The 27,986-nt window shown below is 40.1% G+C and overlaps 1 protein-coding gene across 1 annotated transcript; it reads left to right on the forward strand.

Annotated features, from left to right (window-relative positions):
- Window positions 1–1,971: 1,971 nt before the first annotated feature.
- On the forward strand, window positions 1,972–27,961 carry LOC117301408 (centrosomal protein of 164 kDa-like). The gene is made up of 28 exons (XM_033785375.1): window positions 1,972–2,067; window positions 2,929–3,025; window positions 3,526–3,640; window positions 4,220–4,472; window positions 4,879–5,013; window positions 5,282–5,425; window positions 5,985–6,050; window positions 7,173–7,247; window positions 7,694–7,792; window positions 8,637–8,935; window positions 9,757–9,984; window positions 10,792–10,923; window positions 12,128–12,299; window positions 12,976–13,098; window positions 14,144–14,263; window positions 14,612–14,734; window positions 15,305–15,601; window positions 16,381–16,562; window positions 17,620–17,782; window positions 18,564–18,633; window positions 19,307–19,434; window positions 20,826–20,938; window positions 21,492–21,702; window positions 22,835–22,942; window positions 23,791–23,908; window positions 24,859–25,548; window positions 26,070–26,319; window positions 27,584–27,961. Exons 2-28 carry the CDS (start codon window positions 2,962–2,964, stop codon window positions 27,711–27,713), a joined length of 4,608 nt encoding a protein of 1,535 aa, XP_033641266.1. The 5' UTR covers window positions 1,972–2,067; window positions 2,929–2,961; the 3' UTR covers window positions 27,714–27,961.
- The last annotated feature ends 25 nt before the right edge of the window (window positions 27,962–27,986 follow it).

Genomic DNA, 27,986 nt, shown 5'->3' on the forward strand with positions numbered 1-27,986 from the left:
TAAGTATGCATTGCTTTGTAATGACTTTGGTGCACTTGCAATACTATGATTGATGAGGCCATTAACAAAAAATAATATGTTTCTCTTTTTTTTTTTTACTACACTGCCATACAAACTTGTTTTTGATGTGGTGGGAGACTTGAAGTGGATTTTGGGATATGTTATCTAGCTGAAAAATTATATTAAATTGGCTTTCAGGTTTTGCCCTTTGAAAGGGCCTGGGTACTTTTTTGTAGGACACAAAATCCAATGTCCACAGATTTACATTAAACTCACACAGTTTGAAGATAATGATGGTAGAAAGAAAGCTTCCCTTAAAATATTACTTGTCGAGGTGCTGTAGTTTTTGAGAAATGAGTATAACAATGTCATGAAAATGATTTTCGCCTCAGGACACGAAAATTATTTTTGCATGTAAAATGTATTTTCGTGACATTGTACTTTTACCCGTTTCTCAAGAACTATAGCACCTCAGATTCAGAAAGCTATCATTACCTTCAAACTGTAAGTTTTAAATGTAAATCTGTTGACCTTGTGTTTTGTGTTACAAAAAGTCCCCAAATCCTCATACGGTTTCAGTGACTAGCCAGGTAGACCAGTGGCTTGTCATTTCAATAGTCCGTCACCATGTTTATATTGAAAGTGATGTTTTTTTTAAAGCCAGTTGGACCACTTGGACTCTGGAGTGAATTTTGACTGGTCCTCAGTCAGGTGTTTTAATTAGCAATTGACCAGCGGACCGCTGTTAAGGGAAAAAAGCTGGCATCATTGGTCAATTCATTCATAAATAATGATAATAATTTGTGACTTTTCACATTTTTTTGACCTGTTTTTTGGTGGACTGACCTTCACATGACCCATACCTCGAACAAATCATTAGGAACCTGACTTTGAAAGTTTTTACCACAACAAATTCAAACATTAATTTTATAACAAGATTTTACGCAAAGAAATTAACTTCCCCCTTTCCAAACAAAAAGGAAATTGACATTTTAATTAGAGACTAGAGTAAGGATAAAATGCTATTTTTACTTAGCATGTTTAGTAAACATTGGACAAAAACTTTTGTTGCCATTATTTTGACGTCAAACCATGGAAGTTGAGGTGGTAGTACCTGAATGATCAAACTAAGATTAAATCTTTATTTTTAAAAACTAGACAAAAGTTGTAAAAACTTGAAAGAAGAATATGACCAATACAAGTTACAACCCCATTTACTTTTTTTTTATCACGATGGATTGAAAATGAAATTGAATGACGGCAGTTCACAAACTATTTCATTGGTTGGTTAGTGAATACATACAATGAAATGTCACGAATTTTGTGCTCACAATTTGATCCAATAAGCCTTAATTATTACCCATCTAAACACACATTCCTTCGTAATGTATGCAATCTACAACATGCAATGGTTTGGTCGCGTCGCAACCCAGCCACATGCCGCCAGTATGCCAGTGGTGGCGGCCGGTCGTTTTGTCCCACCACCACACGCTGCACGTCCGTGTGTCGTTGGGTCTCTCAACTTCTAAATACACTGCGTCTTGTTTTACAAAATTTGTATAAAAAATCAACACAAAAAGCAACTGAATATTATATTCATAGCTTACCTATAAGTTTTTCCAAATCGACTAGATAGCTCTGCTGAGTTGTCCAGTATAAACATTGGCAACATTGACAATAAGGGAAGTATATTGGTGATATTTAACCGTCACTCCGACTTGCACAAAAATAGATTTTAACAGATGATTATAAAAGTTTATGTGCTCGCACTTCCGGTCGTTTTCTTTCGTCGCGAAGATTTGTTGACTGATTTGACTCACTTCACAAGAGGGCGCTATTTCAAAAATAAACTTGGTGATTTTGTTTCCGCTCTGTGCGTTGGCTTATGAATTATTCATGATTTTATTCATAGCCTCGGCGCGTCACTTCACACGATCGAAGAGAGATAACGCGAGAGTTTGGCTTTTTAAATTCAAAATGGAGGTGTTTACAAACATCAGCGGAAGACTGGAAGAAGTTATTTGAGTGAGAAAACGATCTGGAGAATCTAGCGTGGTGGCAAGAAAGGTATTTGAAAAACCAATGCTATGGTTGGTTTGAATTGGGTGACTGTGTTTGATAAGTTGATGTTTTGATAAGAAAAACAACATTTTTCAACAAGAACTGTCAGTGTCAATTCAAATTCAACACTGCTGCATCATATACAAGTTTATCTTATGCTGCATGCACTGTTTATAATAAACAGTGCATGCAGCATGCACACGACCAGATAGCAGTGCATGCACCCCCCCCATGCACCAGCATTATTTTTTATTACACTGACTAAATACACACACAGATCAACACAACAAACAATGCAAGAAAAAGTGCATAATTATTTGGCCTTTTTTTGCAGTCGTCCATCATCGACATCAGGGATTCAGAGATCCACGATCGTCTGGGGTTGGCGGTTTGGGTAGTTTGTTTGTTTGTTTGTTTGTTTAAATTAGATGATATTCCTTCCAATCAACAAGGGCAAGGGAACTCGGCAAACTCACACAAGAAGTGGATATACATGTGATGTAAACATGTTAAATAAAAACCCTGGTAGAAACGTACGTGCAACTCTATGGGACACAGTGTGAAAGTGCGCTGGGGGAAGTAATTCAAAAGGTAAACAAAAATAATGTTCATTGCACAGGGACAAGAGATACAGTGTGAAATTAAAATGGCTTTAAAAAGTCAAACTTGATCACTTATAAGTAAATGTTCTGAGAGTTTTCCTGAGTCTTGCACTTCTGTAGAACTATATGAAGTTCATCCACTCTCAATGATAGCCGAACGAACCTCATAGTTCTCAGAATTTTCTGAGAGTAGCTTGCCCAATTAGTTGCAAGGTTTTCTGCAATTGGTCCGCAATTTTAAACTTGATTTTTGTTTTGTTTTCAGTGATCTCTCCAAGTTTATTCTGATGCTAAGAAGATGATGGGAGATCAAATAATACTTGAAGAGGATTACGATGAGAATTATTTAGCAACGGAAGAAGGTTCGTCATCGAGTTGACCCTCAACTTTTTCTTCTTTCTCTTCTTCTTGAGTAGTGTTCGAATCTCTAAAAAAAATAATGATCAGCATACAATATACACATGGACTGGCAATGAGGTCACAAATAATAATTATAATAATTGCTTATATAGCGCCCACTCAGTGACGCTAAGGCACTTCAACATTCAGTATTTTCCTGCAGATATGTGGGACTACGTTTGAATTATGAGACCTACTCCTTTTACATAGCACCATGTAATGGTTTACAAGGTGCTGTGGCGCAATATGCAGCCAATCAAATCAGGAACACCGGGGTGAATCCCTTCTCTTATGATCAATGCACTAAAGCACTTCTGAGATGGTTTATAATTAAGGAGTGATTTAAGGCCCAGTGACCAGGGGTAATAATGTGAAGCGCATTGGGACGTCCTCCGGGTGTAAAAGCACTATATAAAAACGGGGTATTATTATTATTATTATTTGGTTAAATTCTTTCATGTAGAGATAATTGAGTATGCCCAAGTCATTGGCATCGATGTTGAGAATGAGAGAGAAGACTTGATGTGGATTGCAAGAGAAGGGATAAGTGCCCCTCTACCCAACGACTGGAAACCATGGTTAGTATGTTGTATTCCAAAGGTAGGGTTATAGTTTGGGTTTTTGTCAAGGTATTGCTAATTTATATGCCAAATTATCAAGAATACAATTAATTGTTCAGAAACTTTTCATTTCTGTAAAATCATCACCATACAACCAACCATGCAAACAAATAATCTGAAACTGTATTAAAGCATACTCTTGGTTTTTGTAGTACTTCATGTGTGTTAACATGGGAAACATTTGAACAATTCAGGATGTGGCCTTTTTGTTTGGGTGGAAGTAGCTCCGATCTTGCAGGCAATTTACAGCCTCTTGGGGGTATTTTGGTTTAAGCCGTGTCTGGCCGCTACGGCCCCTTAAAGGTTAAAATCACCTGCAAAAGTATCAGCTGGATACAGTGTCTGCTTGTTGAGAAAACAGCAGAACAAACGGATTCCGTGGAAATTCACTCAAATCTCCAAGACTCATCTTGCAGTGGCTCACCTTGAAGGGGGGGGGGGAGGGTTTGAATTTAATACATTGATTTTTCTTTAACATTTTTATTTACATTTTAGCTGAATTGAAATTGATTATTCTTTGTGTTGTTACAAATTCAGTCAAGATAGGGCGGGTGGAGACATCTACTACTTCAACTTTACCTCCGGGGAGAGCACCTGGGACCATCCATGTGATGAGTTCTACAGGAGGATGGTCAACGAGCAAAGAGAGAAGATGAAATTATCTGGGGGAGGAGGAGGAGGAGGAGGAAGTGGTGGTGGAGGCAAGAAGGATGGGAAGAAGAAGAAAGAGAAAGTGGAAAAGAAAGGAAAGGAGAAAGAAAAGAAGGAACTTGGAAAGAAACTTGGAGGGGTAGGTTGAAACTCAATTGTATTGATAACTAGGGGATGCGTTTTTTTTTCCAGGATTATTTCAAAATTTACCTTTGAGCGTTATACCTTCATCCTTATGGACTGTGATGGGGGGGGGGGGGGTAACCCTATTTCAGCACAAGGAGTAGCTGTCAACCTGCCCCTGGTGGGACCGACCCAAATCAGTTAAGTGTAGTCTTCAAATTGAAGTGGCCGTCCATCCTTGTGATGTTAGGCGATCTCTCATAGTTAAATAAAAAAAAATGTCTGAAATGTTGAAGGTCTAAAATGAAGGGGGGGAATTCCGGGGCCGCAAGCCATTTTCACAGACATCTACTCTCATCTCTGGATAATATTTACTGTTTGTTATAACTTTTTTTTTTTAATGTTGATGTTCATATTTGCAGTCACTTGGACCTTTGAAGGGAGAGTCTACTTTAGGGTCAACCCTGGGCACTCTAGGAAGTACTAAGGGAACAGGCCAACTCAACCCGTTAGGCTCATTGAAGGGTGCGGGATCAACACTGGGCTCAACATTAGGGGTAAGAAATAAACTTCTTAAGAACGAGGTCGAGGCTGAGAGAGGCTGCAGCCAATTTCACGAAACGCTAGGATTAATCCTATCTCGAGTTAGGATTAATCTTAAGGTCTTCAAGCTACACTGCAGGGGTGGGACTCGCCCTAACTACTAAGACTAATCTTAAGTTAGGAAGAGTTTGGTGAAATCGATGGCTGGGGTCATAAATGACAGGTGAAGAATATTAGGGGCCCATGATTGTAATTTTTCTTGTTTATATTTTGTGGATTTAGAAATCTGGCGGTTTGGGAGGAACTTCTGACTCGTCTCGATTCTTGAAGGGAAGTTCCGCCAATCAGAAGAAGAGCCTAGGTCTGTCTTCGCTCAAAGGAACCAGAGAGGAGAACATCCAGATGATGCCAGATTTCTCTGATGAGGTAATATTTTCAACAATATAATTGTTTTCTTCAGTTTTGTAAAGAGCGTAGGGTGTGATGGTGGAGTGGTGTAGAGCATCGAACTCAAGCTCTGGTCGTTAAGTCATTTGGGTATGGGTTCAAATCCTTGTCATGACACTTGTGTCCTTGGGCAAGATGCTCATAATACGCTTCTCTTCACCCGGGGACATAAAAGGGTACCTGCTAGGGTAGAGGTTGATATTAAGTTTGAAAAAGCCTTCGGAGCCCCACGGCAGTTTGAGCCTGTATAATCCCCGGGGAACTTTTGTATTACTTATTTTGCTGTACAACAAAATCTTGAAGGAGATGATGGAGCTTGTCAAAATGTACTTGTAAGAAAATGTAAGAATGTGTGTTTCACTTTTGAGTGGTCAAACAATGCAGTCCCCAGTGGTTGTTTAAGTTCAAACAATTTGGTAAAGAAAAAGGTTTAAAGACATTGTTAATTTTTACGGGTTAATCCCAATGAGCCCCAGGATCTCAATCTGACGGCAGAAAAATGAAATAGTTTTACATTAATATTTGTGTTTGATTGTAGGACTCTGGCACTCCAAGATTGAATTTGGATTTGGATCTTCAAGACATCGGAGGCCTAGGTTACGACGTAAGGACTTTTTGTCTGTCAGTGCTTGTCTACTTGTGGGTTTGGATTCATGTGTTCATTTCTGATGTTTAAGTAAATTGAATCACGTTGTAGTTGTTATTGAGTACGGATGGTTAATATGAAAGAATGTTCTTTAAACTAAACATTCAGTGTTTGCGAAAACATCCCCAAACCTTAACAAGTGATTTTAAAGTTTGCAAGGCACTGCTAGCACCACCCTTAGCTTCCAGTAAGCAAGCTTGTCCTCTGGGCCAAATTTCATAGAGTTGCTAAGCACAAAAACTTGCTTAGCATGAAATTTCTTCCTTGATAAAACTAGGATTACCAACCAAATTTCCATTTGTTGCATTTTGCTTGTTACTGGTATTCAACTGTTGTTTGCTTATAAATCCTGAAAATCATGTGGAAGTTTGGTTGGTAATCCTGTTTTTTTTTTATCACGGAAGAAATTTCATGCTAAGCAAATTTGTGTGCTTAGCAGCTCTATGAAATTGGGCCCAGGAAGCCCAAGTAAGGTCAAGCCCAAAAAAGTCAAGCCCAAAGAGGTCGAGATCACTTGACTTATTGTTGATTAAATAGCTTTGTTTATTGGTTATTCCTTAAAAACATTGTTTGTACTCTGTTTTCATGAAGTATGGAAATAAATATCAGTTTGAATGAATGATTTACTAAGAAGGGACACTGGGTTTGTGACAGTTGGAGAAATATCTTCTCGATGAGGGACATGGAGATGTGGGCCCAATTTCATAGAGCTGCTAAGCACAACAAATTTGCTTAGAATGAAATTTCTTCCTTGATAAAAACAGGATTACCAACCAAATTTCCACGTGATTTACAGGATAAGCAAACAACAGCTGAATACCAGTAACAAGCAATACGCAACAGATGAAAATTTAGTTGGTAAATCCTGTTTTTTTTTCAAGGAAGAAATTTCATGCTAAGCAAATTTTTGTGCTTAGCAGCTCTATGAAATTGGGCCCTGGGGACAACTCTGTCGTGACATCATTGACTGAGGATACCACTTGAAATACTTGAAGTGATACAAGTGCAGTTATAACCCTGTTGCACTGATGCAGCGATTTTAACCCTTTTTTGGGTATAATTTTCTTCTCTGATTAACAGGATTCTGATTCAAGTGAAGTTGATATAAAAGGAGTTGAGGTGTCAGACAGCGATGACGACGATGATCTAGATGTGGTAAGTGCATCATTTTCATTTATCTGATTTTCCTGAAAATTTTGATTTACCTTTCTCATTGTTTAATGTAATCCATACTTGAACCCAGCGATCGCTGTAAGAACAGAATAAACAAATTATTTAATTAATCTGGGCATTTATTTAAGATTCTTAGTCATACCACAACTCTTGAGAAACGTAACTTATTTTTACATATGTATTACGACATGGGATGCACCTCCACACCAAAAGGGTATCAAAATTTGCAGGAAATTAAAAAACAGATGAAAAATTGCAGATAAAGCAGGGTGTCAAAAGGACACCCAGACACTCCTCTGCCTCTGGCTAACACTGTGTCCCTCACCTTTTAATATGCACCATTACAACAAATGAAGTCTCACAAACTAACCCATATCTAGTGAAATTGTACATTGCAAAGCATCTATCTATATATTTTTCCGTTTCAGGATTTTGGGATCGATGCAAATTTATCCAAGAGACTTGGGCTGATGGATATAGATAGTCTGACACCTGCCGTCTCAGCTGACGAGCCAATCAAATCAAGAGTAAGGAATCCCAAACAAAAATAAAGATTTGTAAACTATTTGTTCTCCCGAGGAGTTTTCAAAACTGGGGGGCATTCTGGACCCAATTTGTTGACAGTTTGGGCAAAGTATGTATGTTGAATTAATAATAACTTGGGGTTTAACAAAGACAAATTGACTAGAGCGGGATTCGAACCAATGACCTCCGGTGTAACTTACTGATGCTCTGCCAATTGAGCTATCCAACCCTTAGAATGTTAGTACGTTAAAGATGCTATGTCAGATTTTTGGCCCCAAACATTAAAAAATAGATTTTTTTGAGTGAATGGTATTTCAAAGAGTATCACCCGCTCTAACGAAAACAAGTTTGACTTTTACTTTTAATGGTCATGAACCCTGACAAAAATTTAAAACGTTTCTTATAAAACACATAAGAGTTGGTCACGTGATATATTGTCGGGATACCGACAAAAACTAATTTTTAGCACTTTATTTCACTGCTACTAATAATTGGCGGACTTTTTCGAGCAATGGCTCAAATGAAAGCTTGTAACTTTCTCAACCCCCATCAAAATACCAATTGAATTTTAAATCAAAATTTTTGGGCCAAAAATCTGACATAGCATCTTTAAACCACAGGCAGTTGGTTCTAATCCTGCTCTAGTAAAAAATCCCGCTCTAGTAAATAATTATTTGTTTCTGTATGGGCCACAATTTTTGTGTATTGGCCTGATACCCTAGCTGGCGCATTGGGAGAACCTTGGCAAACATTAGCATATTACTCACGGATCGGACTCGTCAATTCTGTCTTAAAAAAAAAAAAAATTGAATTACTCTCCCAACAAATTTGTGTTTTGCCTCAAAGTTTTTGAAGAGCAACAAAAAAGACCAGAGTATCAAAAAAGAGGACGCCAAGCAGCCAGATGAACCTTCTACAGCGACAACCTCGACTGTCAAATCCAACCCAAATACCATGAAGAAGCCAGTCATGAGTGCCACTCCGACCACGGAGCCAGTCGTCAAACCAACGCCTACGATCATTACGACCAAGGCTGACGAAGAGCCGCAGATCGATATGAAAGCTCTGGCCGAGAAACGAGAGAGGATGGAGCAGGAGGAAGAGGACAAGATGAAGCAAGAAACGGAAAAGAATCTCGCTAAGAAGTAAGAACTCTTTTGTGACAATCTCTTGGTGACCATTTCCTTGAATGTTAATAATAATAACAATAATAGTAATAATAGTATGGACTTATAATAGGCACATCTCCGGGAACCGATCAAGGCCCAAGAGTGACATAACAGTTATGTTCAGAACAAGTGAAGAGAAAAACTAGCGTAACAACTAGGATACTTAGATAATTTTTCAACCCCAAATAAAAACCTTTTTTTTTTTACCCAGCCAGTTGCCTGTGTGGTTTGTTACTTAATATTTTCTAATAAAAAAATGTCTTCCCTTAAAGCCATTGGACACTTTCGGTAAACAGTATTGTCTAAGGCCCACACTTCGTGTATCACAACTTCTATATAAAATAACAAACCTGTGAAAATTTAGGCTCAATCGGTCATCGGAGTCGAGGGAAAATAACAGAAAAACACGTTATGCCTCGAAATTGCGTGGTTTTAATTTTACATTGTCGACTAACACGGTCGGCCATTTATGGGAGTCAAATTTAAATGGCCGACCGTGTTAGTTCGAAAAGTAAAGAGGAAAACCACATATTTTCGAGGCATATTTGTGTAGATCATTGTATTCTACTTTTACAACATCTTTCTAACCATATGCATTTTTAACAATCGATTTTTATAGACCAACTCGTCCTACCCAAGGCAATGTGTCACTTTAAGTAGGAAGACCGCCTACTTCAGTGCTAGAGAAATCAGTTGGTAGAGCACTGGCACATTTCCGGAAGATGCAGGTTAACATTAAGCTCTAGTCAATTTTTCTTCGATCAATCTAAATTTTTGATATATTGTTTTTTTTACAGACGAGAGGATCATCTTAAAGAGCAAGAGGAGCTGGAAGCCAAACTGCGTAAAGATCACGAGACGTCCCTGAACCACATGAGGAAGAAACTCGAGAAGGAACTTGAGGATGCGAAGCTTGAGATGCTGGAAGATAAAGAGGATAGGATGAGGAAGATCCGAGAGGAGGTAGAAGGAGACGAGGAGGCGGAGGAAGAGAAACTCATAAAGGAGAAGGAAAAGAATATCAAGTGAGTTGGGATTAATATCAATTGTTTATGGCGTGTTGTGGCTGAGGGGTTTAAGACACTTAAAGGTACATGTAGTAGACACTATTGGTAATTACTCAAAATAATTATAAGCATAAAACCTTACTTGGTAACGAGTAATGGGGAGAGGTTGGTAGTATAAAATATTGTGAGAAACGGCTCCCTCTAAAGTGACGTAGTTTTCGAGAAAGAAGTAATTTTCAAAAAATTTGATTTTGAGACCTCACATTTAGAATTTGAGGTCTCGAAATCAAGCATCTGAAAGCACACAACTTCGTGTGACAAGGGTGTTTTTTCTTTCATAATTATCTCGCAACTTCGTTGATGGATTGAGCTTATATTTTCACAGGTTAGTAATTTCATACATATAATGAGATATAGCAAGTGAGAAGACTGGTCTTTGACATTTACGAATAGTGTCCAGTGTCTTTAACACGTTTGATAATTGTTAAAAATATATATTAGCATAAAAACGGAGAGCTGTTGAAGTTTAAAATGTTGTGGAAAGGGGTTGTTTCTCTCTCAAATATTTGAATTTGAGAAAGACTTTTAGGCATAAAGCCTTTTCAAGCATCTGAAAGCACACAAATCTGTGTAACAAAGGTGATTTTTCTTTCATTATTCTCTCGCAACTTTAATGACCAATTGAGTCCACATTTTCACAGGTTTGTTATTTTATGTATATGTTGGGATACACCAAGTGAGGACACTGGTTTTTGACAATTACCAAAGGTGTCAAATGTCTGTAAGAACATTTTGAAATTGGAAGATATTTGTTTTTATTTACAGTGCCTTGAGAAAGAGAGTGAAGGAAGAAACTGAAGACGAAGAAGCCATGATGATGGAAGGAAAAGCAGACGCCATGAGGAAAATCAAAGAGACCATCAGAAACGAACAACAAGAGCAAGAAGACAAACTCAGGTCAGGGGTCAATACCAAAGGGTGTCATGTCCGAGTGTTTTAGAGCATCAAATACAAGTTATGGTGTTTAGTCATATCGGAGTGTGGTTTGGATCCCGGTCGTGGCACTTGTGTCTTGAGCTAGATGCTGTACTATAATTGCTTCTCTTCACCCAGGGGTAAAATGAGTTACAATTTAAAGAGGACGAGCATTCACCGACAAAACCCATAAAGCAAAATCCAGATGATGACGACTTAAGTTTTAAATAATCTCCTGTACTGGTTTTAATCATCCAATACCGTAGCACACAATATGCAATGCACATCCAATGAAAGGTCAATACAAGGCTTGCTGCATAAAACACATACATCTTAACTTTACAAGTTAACAATGGCTCATTCAACTGACGATATTTCTCTCGTAAACCAAAGAGTTAAAAATCAAAACATCACTCACAGGGAGCTCCAGGATAGTTTTTGGAGCATGGCCAGAGCCATCCTCCCTACAAGATAGAGGGATGTGCCCATAGAAAGAAGTGGCCACAGAAAATCAATGTCCTCTCTCGTGCTCAAAGTTTTCAACCCCCAAACTTTACTCTCTTGAAGCCTTTTTGAGGTATGGCGGACGTGATAGGAGTGTAGTGTTTGGTTTGGGTTTATACCATAGAGCTATATATACTGACTAGAGCGCTAACTTGCTCTGCGTTTTGAAGCCACCCTAGGCGCAGACAAAACCTTAACCGTGACTTGATTGACGTACTAAACAAAAATATACGCGCCTTTTAAACACGACGTACATGACGCTCGCAGTTTGTGACGCTGATCAACAGATTGTGCGTTCACATTTGCTGCATTTTTTGCTTCAATGACACATAGAAAAGAACAAACGCACTATCATGCAAATAGCCATACAATTGCCGTACAAAATTTCAAGCTTTTGTATTGGTTTGTACATAAACATGGATGCGCCCACACAGCCTCAAAACCTTAGTGTGTGTATAACGGGATGTTAGCGCTCTAGTCAATATGTATAGCTCTATGGTTTATACACACAAATTTACCCAAACCTTATAGTGTTGTAGCATTGTGTCCGCCATATCTCAAAAAGGCTTATTGTAAATATGGTAATCAAAAAGTTGGATTAGACAGTTGACTGACGAGGGGGGCACTTGAAATCTCCTACAATAATAGTTTAATCAGAAGAGTTTTCTTTTCTGTCTTACAGAGCGGACATGGACAAATCCCTAAAGACGTTGAGAGACGAAGTCAAGGATCTTCAGGAGAATGAAAAGAAGAAACTCGAGGAAGAGAAGAAGAAGATGATGGAATCAATCCATGAGGAAGTTGCCAAGATGGAAGAGAAAGAGCGGCAGGAATTACAAGACAAACAGAAGAAGGTATAAATGTTCATTTGTTTTTTTTCGTGTCGTAGCTTTGAGGATAAGAGCGCCGGACTCAAGCTCTGGTGTGTCTGATCATCAGAGTGTGGGTTCGAGGTCCGGTCAGAACACACTTGTGTCCTTAAGCAAGACACTTGATCATTATTGCTGCATCCTTCGGATGGGACGTAAAGCTGTTGGTCCCATGTGTTTGTGTAATGTACGCTCAAGAACCCAGTGCACTTATTGAAAAAAGAAGGGGTCGAAAAAAAAGGTAATTAATTTGAATGAATTGGTACTTTTCATAACACTGCATGCATCTTTGATTCTTATTCATAACAAAGTTAATACGTACGTACAGTCAATAATTCCAGATCTCAAAACAAAAGTGTACTAAAAAAGAACAATTCATTTTGTTGTCACAGGGCTGAACATTACCTCATATTATCTGTGTTTGTGTTACGACCATTCCTGTATTTTAATGAAACAGTTCTTCACCAGTGAAAAGCCTTTTATAAAATTGGGGTTTTGAACCTTCCGAGCTCGTATCATTGAGAGCTCACTGTATTGTCATTGATTCTCAAGTTTGTTTGCACAAACTTTCATAGGAGGGACCAAAGAACGGCAACACCAAATTAAAGTTGAGTTTCCTGTGCCCCTCATCAGATTTTCTTTGAATGTTGTTTTATTACAGGCCCTTGAGGAGCTTAAGCAGAAACTGGATGCAGAGGAGAAAACCTCCCTGGCTGAGATTCAGAAAATGCACGACGCTGAGAAAGAGAAGAGAACCAAAGACATGAAACAGAAACATGACCGGGTAAGATTAGGCCTTGAGGTGTGTGTGGGTGTGCGTGTTCTAAGGCTACATCTGAAGTGTGGACCTGAAAACCAAAGACATGAAACAGAAACATGACCGGGTAAGATTAGGCCTTGAGGTGTGTGTGCGTGTTCTAACGCTACATCTGAAGTGCCGACCTGAAATCAAAAGAGGTCCATTACACTTGAGTCACATTGCGGACTTACACATGTCCACACAGTGTTATTTCAGTGATGAAGAATAGGATTTGTACAGAATAGAGGAATGTCAGCACAGTGTCTGCAACACAAAGCTGTGCATTCCAACTGTACTGGGGCCAAGTTCATAGAGCTGCTAAGCACCAAAATTTGCTTAGCATGAAATTTCTACCTCGATAAAAACAGGATTACCAACCAAATTTCCACATGATTTTCTGGATGAGCCAACAACAGCTGAATACCAGTAACAAGCAATATGCAACAAATGGAAATTTGGTTGGTAATCCTGTTTTTATCAAGGAATAAATTTCATGCTAAGCAAATTTTTGTGCTTAGCAGCTCTATGAAGTTGGGCCCTTGTCCATGAGTTATGCAGGCCTTGAAATAACCCTTGGCACCACAGCTTATATGCCGTGGTGCCCTGCACTTTTGCTGTGGTGCCCTGCGCTTTTGCTGTGGTGCCCTTGGCAAAATTCCAATACAAATTTGCATTTTCCTCATAGCGTGTCCCTTACCAGAAGAAAAATTGCCGTTGCCTCCCAAGAGTGTAGTTCAAGGCCTGGCATTGAGAGTAGAATGTCTGTTTATGGGTAAAGCTAAGGGTGTAACTCAATGCCCCCCCCCCTTTCTCCACACAAACACACATGGAGCTTTGTGTTGCAGTTTCTAAAAGTAATCTTCGAGAAAGACTTTCACCTTCATCATTTCACCTTTCACCTTTATCACTACACAAAGGCCACCAATAGAGACATTTTTTTGTGAATTACTTGTACACCGAGTATGATTAAAATTTTAGATATGAAGTCACATTACTAAACCGGAAACAACCAATCACTTGATCTTTTCAGGAGATGGATGATCTGAAAGCCAGACTGCAAGACGCTCAGGCCGAGGAGAAACGGAGAGATGAAGATAAGATGAGATTAGCTCGAGAGAAACATTCCGTCGTTCAAGACATGGAAGGAGAGGTAAGTGTCTTATAACCTGAACGTCTGATGTTACACTTTGAGGGTTCGTGAACACGTATTATGGAAAGCTTACATCATAGCACTTTTATCCGATGAAATCATTTACCTGTGTAAGTTTCTTAATGACTCCCAATGCCATCAAGCTTGTAAGCACACTGCTAAGCAGAGAATAATATTGCTTAGTAGGAAATTGGTTACCAACTAAAATTGGTAAAAAGTGGCCATCTTCGTTTTTGCTGCAATTTTCTTCTGCTTGGCAGCTTTGTGAAGATAGGCCCAATGTCTTTTTGCAAATTCGAAGAAGAAACAATATTCTTGTTAACGTTGTACCTTTCAATTGAATCCCAGATGGAGAAGGTTCTGAACGAGAGGAAGAAAGAACTCAAGGAAGAACAGAAGAAGGAGATGGAAAAGATGAAGAAGGAACACGAGAGCAACATGAAGAAAATGAAACAGGAGATGGAAGATCAGGTAAGGACTGGAGATATAAAACAGAGGAGGCGAAACTGAAATATTAATGACAACACTGAGTTCTTATATTGACCCCTTGCACGCGCATCACACGCGGCGACTGATGCCACGCTCACCATGTTGGTGGGCAGTTAGGTTTACGTGTATGAACGACGCGTCGCCTTAAATGCCCACTTCACTGCATAACGCACAGTATACTCTGCAAAGAGTTATATATGAAAACGCACACTGAAATTGCCCACCAGGATGGCGCATTCAAGATTTTTCTGATGATGACGTCTGGTGAAATGGGTCAATAGCGCTTCATCACACCCTTAGGGGTGTATCAAAACGCTCAGTATTTTGTACTCCAAGGTATGTAGAGCTAAGTTTTTGAAATATGAGACCTATCCCTTTACATAGCACCATGTTATGTTTTCCATGTTGCTGTGGTGCAGTATGCTACTGTTCAGACAAGGAATACTGGGGCGAACCCCTTCTCTTTGGTAATATGCACTACATAAGAGTGGTGTATTTTTATTACAGTGTATAACTATTGTTTCTAAATCAATCAATTATCTGGTCTCGCAGGTGAAGTCAGAAAGGTCTTCCCTTCAATCCAAACACGAAGCAGAGAAGAAACAACTCGCCAGAGATCTTGAACAGGAGATAAAAGACGTCCGCCGGGAATTCAACGATCGCAAAGAGGACCTTCACGCAGCGCACGAGGACCAGGAGAGTGCCCTCAGGGAGACGAGCGAGGGATTGGAGCAGAGGAAGAAGGAGTTAGAGAAGATGAAGAAAGACTTGGAGAAGGAAGAAGGAAAGATGATGAAGAGACGGGAGAAACTGGAGGCAGAAAAGGAGAAGATTGGCCGTGAACAACATGTAAATGTTTAATTTCTCCCTTTCCATGTTTTGTAACAGTATAATAGATGATAATTTTGCATTACAGGGATGTGATTTCTCTGTTTTTAACTGGAAATCTATTTTTTTTCAAACCCTCCCCCCCCAAAAAAAAATTAAAAATCATTATGATGAAATTCAACCTGAAGATTAAACCAGATTGCAGATTGGGGCTTTCTTTGCAGTTGCAAGCTTTCACCCTGTGGGCTTACTCGCTATGCACTTACATTTCAAAAGTACAGCAATTATTGCTGTGCCCTTTTGATCGCGTAGTTTGAGGCCTGTTATTAGATCATAAAGTTCATTACATCAGTTATAATAAAAGTGCCCTTGCCTATGCAGAAGGTCCAGTTTGGATCAAAAGCTAAGGCCATCTACCCTACCCATTAAAAATAATGAAAGTAATATAGACTTGTAATGCGCACATATCCACCCTGCTGTTCAAGGCACAGTAGAACCTAAAGAAAAAGACGAAAGAAGAATAGACACAACAAAACTAGTCCTTGAAAACCTGTGAAATAAGATAAGTTTTTAGAAAAGATTTGGTACAAAGACTTATAAGAGGTAGAGAATTCCAGATGCGTGGCCAAGTTGCAGAAAAAGATGTGGATCGAAGATTCAGCGATGGAGTGAAAACTTTTATTAGCTCTATAATATGGTGGGAGTCTTGCCATTAGGTGCTTTGTGGCGATGAGCTACACAGCTTGAAGACTATCGTCAAGTATATTGGTGAAAAAAAGTTCTTCCTTTGATGTTTCTAGGATATGCTAGCTAGCCAGGCCGGGATGATGGACTCAGACGCCATCAAGAGGATTCAAGACGAAAGACAAGAGTTAATGGAGTCCATCCAGGAGGAGAGGTCAAGGGTCAAGAAACTTGAGAAAGAGAAGAATGATCTACTGACGACGGTGCAGAGATTGAAGCAGGAGAATAAGATATCAAGGTAATAATAATAATAATAATAATTATAATAATAACAGTATTTATAAAGCGCCAAATTGCCAAAGGATACAAGGCGTTGAGAAAGAAGGGGGAAAAGGCAGACAAAGGGGACCAGCTAAGAAGAGGGAAAAAGGTGGGTTTTTAGAGCACGTCTGAAGGCTGGTGTCTGGTTAGGGTAGGTAAAGAATTCCATAGTTGGGTAACAGCAATAGAAAATGCCTTGTCACCTGCAAGTTTATGGGTTTTGTGAACTGAAAAGGATTTACCAGTAGAAGAGCGAAGAGAGTACGAGGATGTCTGGAGTGAAAGAAGAGAGGAGAGATAATCCGGGGCACAGTGATTGAGGGATTTTTATGTGTGGACCATTGTACGGAATTGTAAGGTAAAGGTCATATTCAATTCAAGGAGGCTTACAAAAGCTTTATCAACTCCCGTATGTGTAGAAGCGCCACAAAAAAAGAAAAAATATACCAGGCTGGTAACCTGGTTACACATCATCATCATACAGCGCACAAATACAAACTCTGTACATGATGCATATATGTACCATGCTCCATGATAATGTACACAAAGGGGGTACCAAGCAAAGTGAATGCACGGTGATTGGCTTTTGACAATAATATAAATATTCATGAGGACGTTGTGGTCTTTGCATAGTTCGTGAGTCGGTAAAACATAACACTGTGTAAACCGTGGATACAGCGTATAGTATCCTGCTGGTACAGGTCAGGCTATTACAAAATTGCAACTCATTGCTGATAGAGGGCGTTGTATAACCATCGTCATTGCATACATGTTCATACATGCGGTAGTGCTCGTGAAATTTTACATATCGTGGGTCCAAATTGCTATAGAGCATGATGTTTTTAAAGATGTCTGTTTTTTGTGTGTTTCCGGTTTTTCATTTTATGTGATAGGGGGGCCTACTCTTACGGAGTATCAAAACATAACTTTTTGTTGTCATGTCCATCGTTTGGCAGCTATACATGTACAGCTAAACACTTTCTACGGTTTCAATAAAAAGCCTTCTTATTATCATAATTTGATTGGATTGACAGAGTTCCTCTTCGTATCAATGAGGATGAGGATGATGAACCATTCCTTAATGGTAATCCTAGAGATGCTAGATCATCTAAGACACTGAAGGATCCCAAGACACCCAGTGCTGAGCTGATGAATCTAGATGAGTTATCACAACCCACACCGTCTCCTTCTAAAGAGGTTGGTAGCGTAAGAGACAAGATCCTTCCTTGCCAAAGCAACCAGCAGTATTGGACAAAGCCTTAGGCAAATTTGTCAAAAAATATACATAAATTGGTTAATAATTATAATACATGTAGTGGCTTCTTTATTGCGCGCAAATCTGTTCCTCAGTGACACTCAAGGCGCTTTAACAATCAGTATTTCCTTGCAAGATATGTGCAGTGCTACTTGTGTATTATAAGACCCATACCTTTTACTGAAAAGATTAACCGCGTGCAGAAGATTACTTTTCTAAGTCTTGTATCTAAAAGAAACTGTTGACTTGTTTTACTGAAAAAAAATGCCCGGCAAATGCTAAGAACCCTTCAAACTAAATTTGTATTGATTTAAAGGAACACGTTGCCTTGGATCGGACGAGTTGGTCTATATAAAGCGTTTGTAACCGCTTTTTTAATAAAATGCCTATGGTTGGAAAGATATTTTAAAAGTAGAATACAATGATCCACACAACTTTGCCTCGAAATTGTGCGGTTTTCCTTTTACTGTGTGAACTAACACGGTCGGCCATTTATGGGAGTCAAAAGTCTGACTCCCATAAATGGCCGACTGTGTGAGTCGACGAGGTAAAAGGAAATCGTGCAATTTCGAGGCATGTTTGTGTGGATCATTGTATTCTATTTTTACAACATCTTTCTACCCATATGCATTTTATTAAAAACGCTTTTAAAAGACCAACTCGACTGATCCAAGGCAACGTGTTCCTTTAATAACAACAAATTTGCTTATATTTTTTTTGTAGTTACGTCAGATGATTCACCCGAGAGATCTGAATCGAACTCCGGCTGAAAGAGAAGACTACTCATTTGATGGTACGGACAATATTATTATCATTCTATAGTTCTCATGTCATAGTTTAACAAAGAATGCCTTGGAAATGAACTTAGTAATCACTGTAGGTTAATAATAGATATGACACATATATGGAAAGCTTATACATCACTGCACATTTGTCCATTGAAATCATTTTATCCAATGAAATCATTTTACCCAATGAAATCATTTTATCTAATGAAATCATTTTATCCGATAAAATCATTTTTTCAAATGAAATCATTGAGCCTGGAAGACTAGTGCGTGTCTTTATCCTTCGGATAAAAACAGAGGACCAATCTAGCTGTGTACCAGAAACACCAGTGCTAACCCCTACTTATCCATGGGTGCGTTCGTTTAGCTTCCCTGGGTCATCCCCGGTCTGCCCCGGTGCGTTCGAATAGCTTTTGACGTCAATCCAGGGGCTCACCCAGGTCAGCCCCCAGTGCCCTGCTTGTGGAGTGGGTCACTTGGGGGCTGGCCCCAGGTAAACGACGTCACTACGAGAGCGGTGAGTGGTCGTTCGTTTAGCTCTTGTCAGGGGCTCACCCGAGTGCGCACCACGGGGTAGAGACCCAGGGAAGCTAAACGAACGCACCCCATGATGTTCTGGGTTCTTGTAAACCTGTGTTCTTGTGGTCTTTATTCCATTTCTATGTTTTTTTTATGCAGGATCAGATGATGACTATCTAGCTCCGAGGCGGAGACAGACGTCTGATAGGCCCTCTAGAGGAAGAAGAGAGAGCGACAAGAGTTCACGTCCCAGTCGTCTCGGTAGTGACAGAGACTCTAATGGACTGGTAGGTTTGTCCTTTCAAATTTAATTAATAAGTTCCAAAGAGATACAACTGGAGATCATTGAACTCATGTTCTGGTGGTTTAGTCATCGGGGTGTGGGTTCGAATCCCAGTTGTGTCCTTGAGCAAGACACTTTACTATAATTGCTTCTCTTCACCCAGTGGTATAAATGGGTACCTGCGAGGGTAGAGATGGTTCATTTTATTGATAGTGTAGTGCACTACACACTTGGCAGCACAGGCTATCACCACTGTTCAGAGCTCTACATCGAGTGCCAAATAGTTTTGCACATGCGCAAGATTTTCAGAAAGTTCAACATGAGATGAATTATTCATAGCAGTGACCCCGTCGCTGTTTTGTGCTGTGCATGTTTCTATGACTTAAAACTGAGACCATATCAGACGTCAACGGTGAGTTTTGTTTGCGTTTGTGAGTAAAATTGAATTTCCCTGATATTGTTTCCCTGTTTGTTGTAGAGGAAAGTTATAATTCTTTCAAATTATTCCGTTTATATAGCAGCAAACCCTCTGGATTAATCAAAATCAGTGGGATTCCCCCCAATGTTTTTCTGATGCGTCCGACTATTTCGCTTCCACAGTGCCCACATGTTTCACATACAAACTAAACAAACGCATACAACTTATTACAATGCACACATCACACAAAGCGACAATTGCCCATTGCTTGTGTGCAATACTCTTGATAAAAATGCTTCACCAGAGCGTTGTCATGTGTTATAAAAATAAACAGGGAATTGTTTTCAAAGGGTTTGCTTTCTCAATTTGAGTGCAATACATTAGTTGTTATATATTGCTTACGTGTGAGGTCTATTTCTCATCAAGAAAATTAACATTATGTAGGTTTTGAAGGATCCATTTGACTCAAAATCCCACCATCGCAACTAACTTCTGAGCATATTCATGTTTAGTTTTCCATCAAGGCTTTTAATTGGTTGAAGACCGCGATGACCCCGAATCGTTTTCAACGATTGAAAGGCTTTGTTTTGTTTACGGTTTCGACACAAGAGGGCGCTTGTCAACAATTTCGCACATGCGCAAAACTAACTGTCAGCGAGTAAGCAGCGGTGCTATATACTCCCCAGGGAGATAAAATAAATGACCCAGTGACCAGGGGTGTTAATGTACGAGCGCCTTGAGCTCCACTGAGTACCGGTGTTAGACGCTATATAAGAAGCCACACTTATTATATCCCGTGTTCATGCTTGTCAGAAATAGCACCCTACAGACTACATTACACTTGTTTCACGAAAAGAGTGACCCTGTACATTCCATGGCCTCTCTGGCAGGCAAGATTCTACACTGGCTATTATGGGAAATGTACATTTTGTGTCATAATTTGGTAATTTTTCTTTATTTGATTCCTTTTTTCGTAGCATGAACATAGAAGTCGTAAGCCTAGACGCCAGGCTTGGCATCAATACGCTACTGACTCTGACGAGACTGATGACTTCACAGAGGTGGAGATACGACAGCGAATGCACCACATGTAAGAGTTCCCGACCTCTAAACCCCTAGAAACAAGCCATCATCTAATAGATGTTAAATTTGCATCGGGATAAAGAATATTAATTTTTGGTTTTTATCTCCTGAACTCTTTAGTCTCTTGATGACCAGAGCAGAACAAGCTAGTCGAAACGTTGAGACCAATTTAAGAATTCACTCTGTGGCAGTGAAGTTAATGCCGAGAAGACCCCTGGGATTTACAAAGCGCCAGGTTAATGAGCAGGAGATTTCTGAAAGAGAAGTCTCCCCAATAATCTACTGCTGTAGTAAAATATATAGCAAGACAAGTTCTCCAAAGAACATATTCTACCCAGCAAATAATTTATAATATAAGCATGGCCTCACCGTGCAATGCCTCAAATCCAATATGTCCAAAGATTGTTACAAGGAACAAAGACGAATTCCCAAAGATATAGATTTTTACTTTTCCCTTAAGAAAACAATTGCTGCTCTGCTAAACGTTCAACATCACCAGCAACTCCTACATTCTGAAGAATTTGTACATCGCCTCTTAACTCAAACTTCTTCCTCCGTAGTGACATGCAAGCCAGACTGTTTGAAGAGAACGGAGCAATCCGGAGAGCCAGTGAGTTCCTTCACCGGCAACGACACAACCTGAAGCAAAGACAACGTGTCCTGAATGACGCTAGGTTGGAATGGAGGAGAGATCTAAGAAACCAACAGATGCAGGGATTGTCTCCTGCTAGTGCCTCTGTCTTGGAAGATGCTAGACTGGGATTGGAAAGGGTAAGAAATACGGAGAGTCTCCTGATGATGACTAGAGCAAGCTAGTCGGAACGTTGAGACGAGTAAGATTTCACTCAGTGGCAGTGAAGTTGGTAACAAGAAGTCCTCTTAACCCACTAAGCCAAAGTAGTCCTGGCCAATTTTCTACCCTCTGTCAAGGTAGCAGATAAGCAGGACAGATCTTTTCAGAACTGAGAGGTCTCACGAATTCCAAAAACCTACTCCGTGGTAGTAGACTAATCTCCCAAATTTAGTAATATCTACTCCGCGGCCAGGGTTGTAGCTAGACCAATTTTAGTGGTGGGCAATAAATCAAATTTTGTTGGAAGTCTACCGAGGGCAAGGAGATCAACAAAATTATTCATGTTTAATTATGGGGCCGTTATTGCTGAAGTGGGGCCAGGTTCCCAAACTGTTCATGTTATGGGGCCATGCAATAAATAGAATCACCTTTTGACTGTTCTTTCTCTGTGACATTTGATTCTCTTATCATTAGTGTGTCTCAGATCAATGCAAAGAGGACAATATTTGAAATCTGTGCTGGGCGGCACATTGTATTTTGCTCAGAGTGCTGGGCAAAAATTGTGAGTCCTGGTCAGGCCTGCCCAGCACCGCCCACCGTGGCTACAACACTGTCCGCGGCAGTAGAATATATAGCAAGACAAGTTCTCAAAATAACATAATTTATCCTGCAAGTAGATATACACGTATGGTGTTACCGCTAAACCAAAAATACGACTACCTCTCTGGTAAACAAATCAGATGGCTAACTATGGTTTATTGAAGAACAGAGATTGGATTTAGAAAGGGTGCGATTCACACAGATGATGCAATGAAATGTAAATTACTAAAAGATGATTTATAAGGGAATAAAAGGGTAGCGACGAGTTTTTACATGACCTGTTACTAATAGCTATGAATTGCGTTCCGCGTGATAATCTTGCGCGACTGACACGCGGAAGCCAGCCGGTTATAAACACTGGTCATTATCAACCGTTTAAACACCCCCACGTGACGCGCTCTCCACCAATAGGAGTAGAGAAACTGTCTGGGGTATTTATGAATGGAAGTTTAAAGTGGGTTATTTATTTGATTGTTTATTTATTTATTGACACTCTTCATATTACAACAGGAGGCATTGGAGTTGGACAAAGCTATGGTCAACATGTCAACGGGTCGTAGACTCATCCGAGAGAAAGCCAGCAAGATGAAGAAGATGGAAACCTCCATTATGGATGGGGTAAATCACAAAGTCTAAAATCAAAGTCTATGTCTAAAGTGAATCATCCATTAAGTTAAAAGCAAACCCCAGTTTGCCTATGACAAAACTCGGGTCGAAACTCACCAGTTTTGGAATGAGCAGTTTTCAACATGTTTTTTCAAGAGGCGTAATCATGTAGATTAGGGTGCCACTGCCTGTGAGTTTTGCTGACACAAATATCAACAACATTTAACAGGTTCTTGTATATAATATGTGAAGGAAACTTTGAATCATAAAAATCAACCAAAAATAATTGGAGAAGAAAAAAAACCAAACTATGCAACAGTAGGCCTGTCTCTGTGTGTTCTTCAGCATTTGTTATTTGAAACCAACAAGTAGGCTTGTGGGTCAGGATCACTGGCCTTGGGGGAAGTGTATTTTACAACTTCTGTACTGGTAAAAGTTGATGAGAGTCACAGTGAAACCAACGAGTAGAAATCAGCGATTTTGGTTACTGGGAATTTCACGTAACGTTTGATGATGCACTTAACAATTGTATTTTTGCGAGACCAATTTCAGAACTGACTCCGCGGCAGTAGTTAATTACGATCCTATAAGCTAAAGTAGTAGTCCAGTCTAATTTCTATACCATCCGCCCTGGTAATAGTTAAAAAGCAGGACAGTTCTTTTCAGAACTGAGAAGTCTCCCGAACCTCCGATTATCTACTCCACGGCAGTAGAATAAAGCAAGACAGTTCCCTAAGAACAACTCTACCTGGCAAGTAGATACACACATGGTGTTACCGCAAACCAAATATACATGTACATCGATACCTCACCATGCAATGCCTCAAATCCTATATAGTTGTATTTTGTTTTTACATCAGACATCAGCGAGTGAGAATGAGTTTCCTGACCTGAAGATGTCAGCTTTGACTCTGAGTGATGCGTCTAGCTCCAGCGATCCCAGTCTGAGTGACGTAGAGGAATCCATTTCTACTCCAGGTAGTTTATTTTTCTGATGATTATAGTTCATACAGAGGGGGGGGGGGGGTGTGGGGGTTGGCTTGTGCTCTAGGTGACCCTGGTTCGATACCCGGCCAGGGCCATATTTTTCAGTTTCAATTCAAAAACGATAAACAAACCATATAAACCGGTTTTAATAGCATTCCCATAAACATTGGTAAAACCCTATAGTATCCTTTATGTCCGATACAAATTTAGTATCTATTAAAGCCATTGGACACTTTCTGAACAGAACAAAATTAAAAGTTCACAGTTTTACAAATAATTTACAGGGTTTACAGAAGGTAATGGTGAAAGACTTCCCTTGAAATATTATTCCATGAAATGCTTTTACTTTTTAAAAAAACATTAAAGCTATTATCAATTCTCGATATCGAGAATAACAGATTTATTTTAAACACATGTCATGACACGGTGACACGGTGAAACGTGCGGAAACAAGGGTGGGTTTTCCTGTTATTTTCTCCCGACTCCGATGACAGATTGAGCCTAAATTTTCACAGGTTTGTTATTTTATATATTAAAGTTGTGATACACGAAGTGTGGGCCTTTGGACAATACTGCTTACCGATGTTGTGCGATTGCTTTAAAGACACTGGACACTATTGATAATTGTCAAAGACCAGTCATCTCACTTGCTGTATCTCAACATATGCATAAAATAATGAACCGGTGAAAATTTGAGCTCAATCGGTCACCGAAGTTGCGAGATAATATTGAAAGAAAAAAAAACACCCTCAAATTCTAAATGTGAGGTCTCGAAATCAAATTCGTGGAAAATTACTTCTTTCTCACAATTTTTTATAAAACCAACCTCTCCCCATTACTCATTACGAAGAAAGGTTTTATACTAATGATTATTTTGAGTAATAACCAATGTCCACTGCCTTTAAATGTATGTTTTTTGTTTACTTTTGTGTATTGAACAGCTGCAGCTCTTGATGATCCAGCGACTGCTGTTCTCGCTCAACTGCAGCAGTTGCTTCACCAGCAACAGCAACCACCTGTGACCTCTAACCTCAACCTTGCTCCGAGCACCGACACAGTTCTTAAAAGTAGCAGGATACCTGCAGCCGATGACACTGTGATGTCATCACTGAGTGTTATAAACCAACAGCTCTCTCACGTCATGGGATTACTGAATCGACCCGGGGTACCAACCAGTGCTGAGGGCCAGACTAATAATCCTGGTACGGCCACTGGTGCTCAGACCCACACAGGTACCCATCACACAACCCATATATCACCGGAGTACCGACTGCATGACCCTAACGGGGTACCGTCCCATAACGCATCTAGGTCAACGGTTCCCGCTCAGCCAGCTCGTAACGTCTCTTCCTTGCCGCACAGTGATGGATGGTCTCATCCCAGACCTTCGAACCATGCCTTTACACATGACAGTAATCCGGCACCAGTCTACACCAGCTACACTGGGCCTGTTAGAGGAGGCTTCGACCGAACACCATCTGCTGTGAGCTACCCGCCATCTTGGCAATCTAGCGGAGGTGGAAATAGAGTTTTGCCAAATGTGAGATTTGACGTTTCTTCGTTGAGGACGACGGCGCCAAGAGAAACGGCAGAGCAAGCTCTGGAGCGAAAATGGAAGACATATTTTGGAGGTAAGTCACATAGACCAGGGATGACCCTTTTATCTGAATTCAGACTTTTTTAAGTCGCCTGATAAACAAAAGCTGTATTTTTCTCAAAGCAAAATAATTTGTAATGGCTGAGCGGCTGAGAGCACCAGACTCAAGCTCTAGTAGTTCTGTTCATCTGAGTGTGGTTTCGGTCGTGACTATTATTGCTGCATCCTTTGGATGGAACAGAAAGCCGTGGTCCCTTGTGTGATGTATTTTCTTTTATTTAAACATGTTAAACGTTTGCGGTTGGGCTTGGACACAACTCTTAACATGATTGAATGTATTGCCAACCTTCGGCCATTCATGCCAACCAGCATGGTTCTTTTATCAACATTACAAAGGTCTAATGAGGCTGGAGGTGCGAAATAGTCTTGCACCTTTTTAAGGAATTGCCAGTAGTGTCTATTACCATTGTAAACACATAGAACCAGACAAAGGCCTCACACTTCATAACAAGGGTTTCGCTTTAAAACAAATTTTTGACACATTGACCTCAACAGGTCGCGGCCCGTCTGCATCCTCAGCTCCACATCCAGGCGTTCCTAGCGCAACCATCGGCAAGTCAACCTTCGGTGGTTACGTATCGGCAAGAGACCAGCTTCGATCCTACCGCCAGTCGTCTCAATCTTCTCCTTCGCCTAGGCATCCAACGGCTCCGGAAGAGACTTCCTTCGCTTCCTCGACGGAGTCCAAACTACAACAGATGAACGACTGGATGAAAGACTTCCGCAGAGAAGACATTGGCAATCTGTATCCTTTATAGGAATATTATACTGTTTAATAAAGATATCAAACCCCCGTTTGATAAAGATATTGACAAAATAGGGAGACCGCTAGCCTGAACATCTGACATCGCACACTTCGAGGCTCTCAAATTACGCCTGAGCCCATGTCAGGATCCTACTGCCAAATGCACCTTTGACCTCGCATTCATTTCACATGGAGATTCGTAGTCAAATCCAAAGTACCTGTAATACATACAAAACAACATGTATAATAGCACTGAACTCCATCTCTTGGTGTTTCGGTTCAGCCGAGTGTGGGTTCGAGTCCCCTAAAAGCAAGACACTTATTTATTATTGCTGCGTCCTTTCGGATGGGATGTAAAGCCATATGTCCCGTAAAAGAACCCAGTGAACAGGGCAGGGGTTCGCGCAGGTGTTTCCCGGTCTGATTGGCAGCGTGTTGCGCCACAACACCTTGACCATTACATGGTGCTTCATGTATGCAAAGGTCTTATACTAGAGTGTCACGGCCGAGTGGTTAAGAGCATCGAATTCAAGTTCTAGTGCGTTTTCACTGGAGTGTGGGTTCGAATCCCGGTCGTGACACTTGTGTCCTTGAGCAAGATACTTTACTATAATTGCTTCTCTTCACCCAGGGGAATAAATGGGTACCTGCGAGGGTAGAGGTTGATATTGTGAATGAAAAAGCCTTTGGAGCGATATAAACTGTTGCCCAGGTTGTATACTCCCAAGGGAGCTGAGAAACATTAAAAAGGGATGTTATTGGCCCTATGACCAGGGCACTAATGTAAAGCGCTTAGAGAATTAAGTGTTAGTTATTAGGCGCTATATAAAACAAAAAATTATTATTAATTATTATTTAAACATAGCTCCACAATGCCTTGAGCATCACTGAATGACGGATACGAGCGCTATTGACCCATTTCACCTGACATCATCATCAGAAAAATCTTGAATGCGCCATACTGGTGGGCAATTTCACTGGGCGTTTATATATATAACTCTACGCTGTGCGTTATGCAGTGTGCATTTTAGGAGACGCGACGTTAATACACGTAAACCTAACTGCCCACCAACATGGTGAGCGTGGCATCAGTCGCTGCGTGTGACGCGCGTGCAAGGGGTCAATATAACAAGCCACTATTATCTGTATTTAATATGTAATATGGATTTGTGAAGAAGTTGGGGTACCGGAGAAATGACAAGCTAACTGCTCTTTCTGTTCAAACCCTGTTAGTATTTGACCTTAACCTGACCCCGTAAATCAGTCCCCATGGTGGAACCCCACTCTCAGGCCGATCAGGATCCACAGCCAGTAATCCGCAAAGTGGACGGAGAGCGCCTTCTACAAGACTTGAGCTCGGTGACGACAACAAAATTAGAATAAGAGAGGTGTAACCCTTTTCTCAGAAATCCAACACACGCATGTAATATTTAAGTGCCAGTTTTTTTGATACAAGATATATATTTTTACTACAAACCTTCCGCGTGTGTGATTTATACAAAACAATTGTTTGGAGTGGTGTTGGGTAAATTGATTTCTTCTAAAACAAAGGTGAAGCTCGTGCAGACCATCATTAAAGGCAGTGGACACTATTGGTAATTACTCAAAATAATTATTAGCATAAAACCTTTCTTGGTGACGAGTAATGGGGAGAGGTTGATAGTATA

The sequence above is a fragment of the Asterias rubens genome, chromosome 17, assembly GCF_902459465.1.
Source record: "Asterias rubens chromosome 17, eAstRub1.3, whole genome shotgun sequence".
Lineage (NCBI taxonomy): Eukaryota > Metazoa > Echinodermata > Asteroidea > Forcipulatida > Asteriidae > Asterias > Asterias rubens.

Excerpts from the sequence above, each read along its gene's own strand:
- LOC117301408 (XM_033785375.1), top strand. The coding sequence starts at position 2,962 with ATGATGGGAGATCAAATAATACTTGAAGAGGATTACGATGAGAATTAT. Across the intron at positions 13,099-14,143 it reads TGAAACAGAAACATGACCGG|GAGATGGATGATCTGAAAGC; the intron begins GTAAGATTAGGC and ends TGATCTTTTCAG. Across the intron at positions 16,563-17,619 it reads CAGGAGAATAAGATATCAAG|AGTTCCTCTTCGTATCAATG; the intron begins GTAATAATAATA and ends TTGGATTGACAG.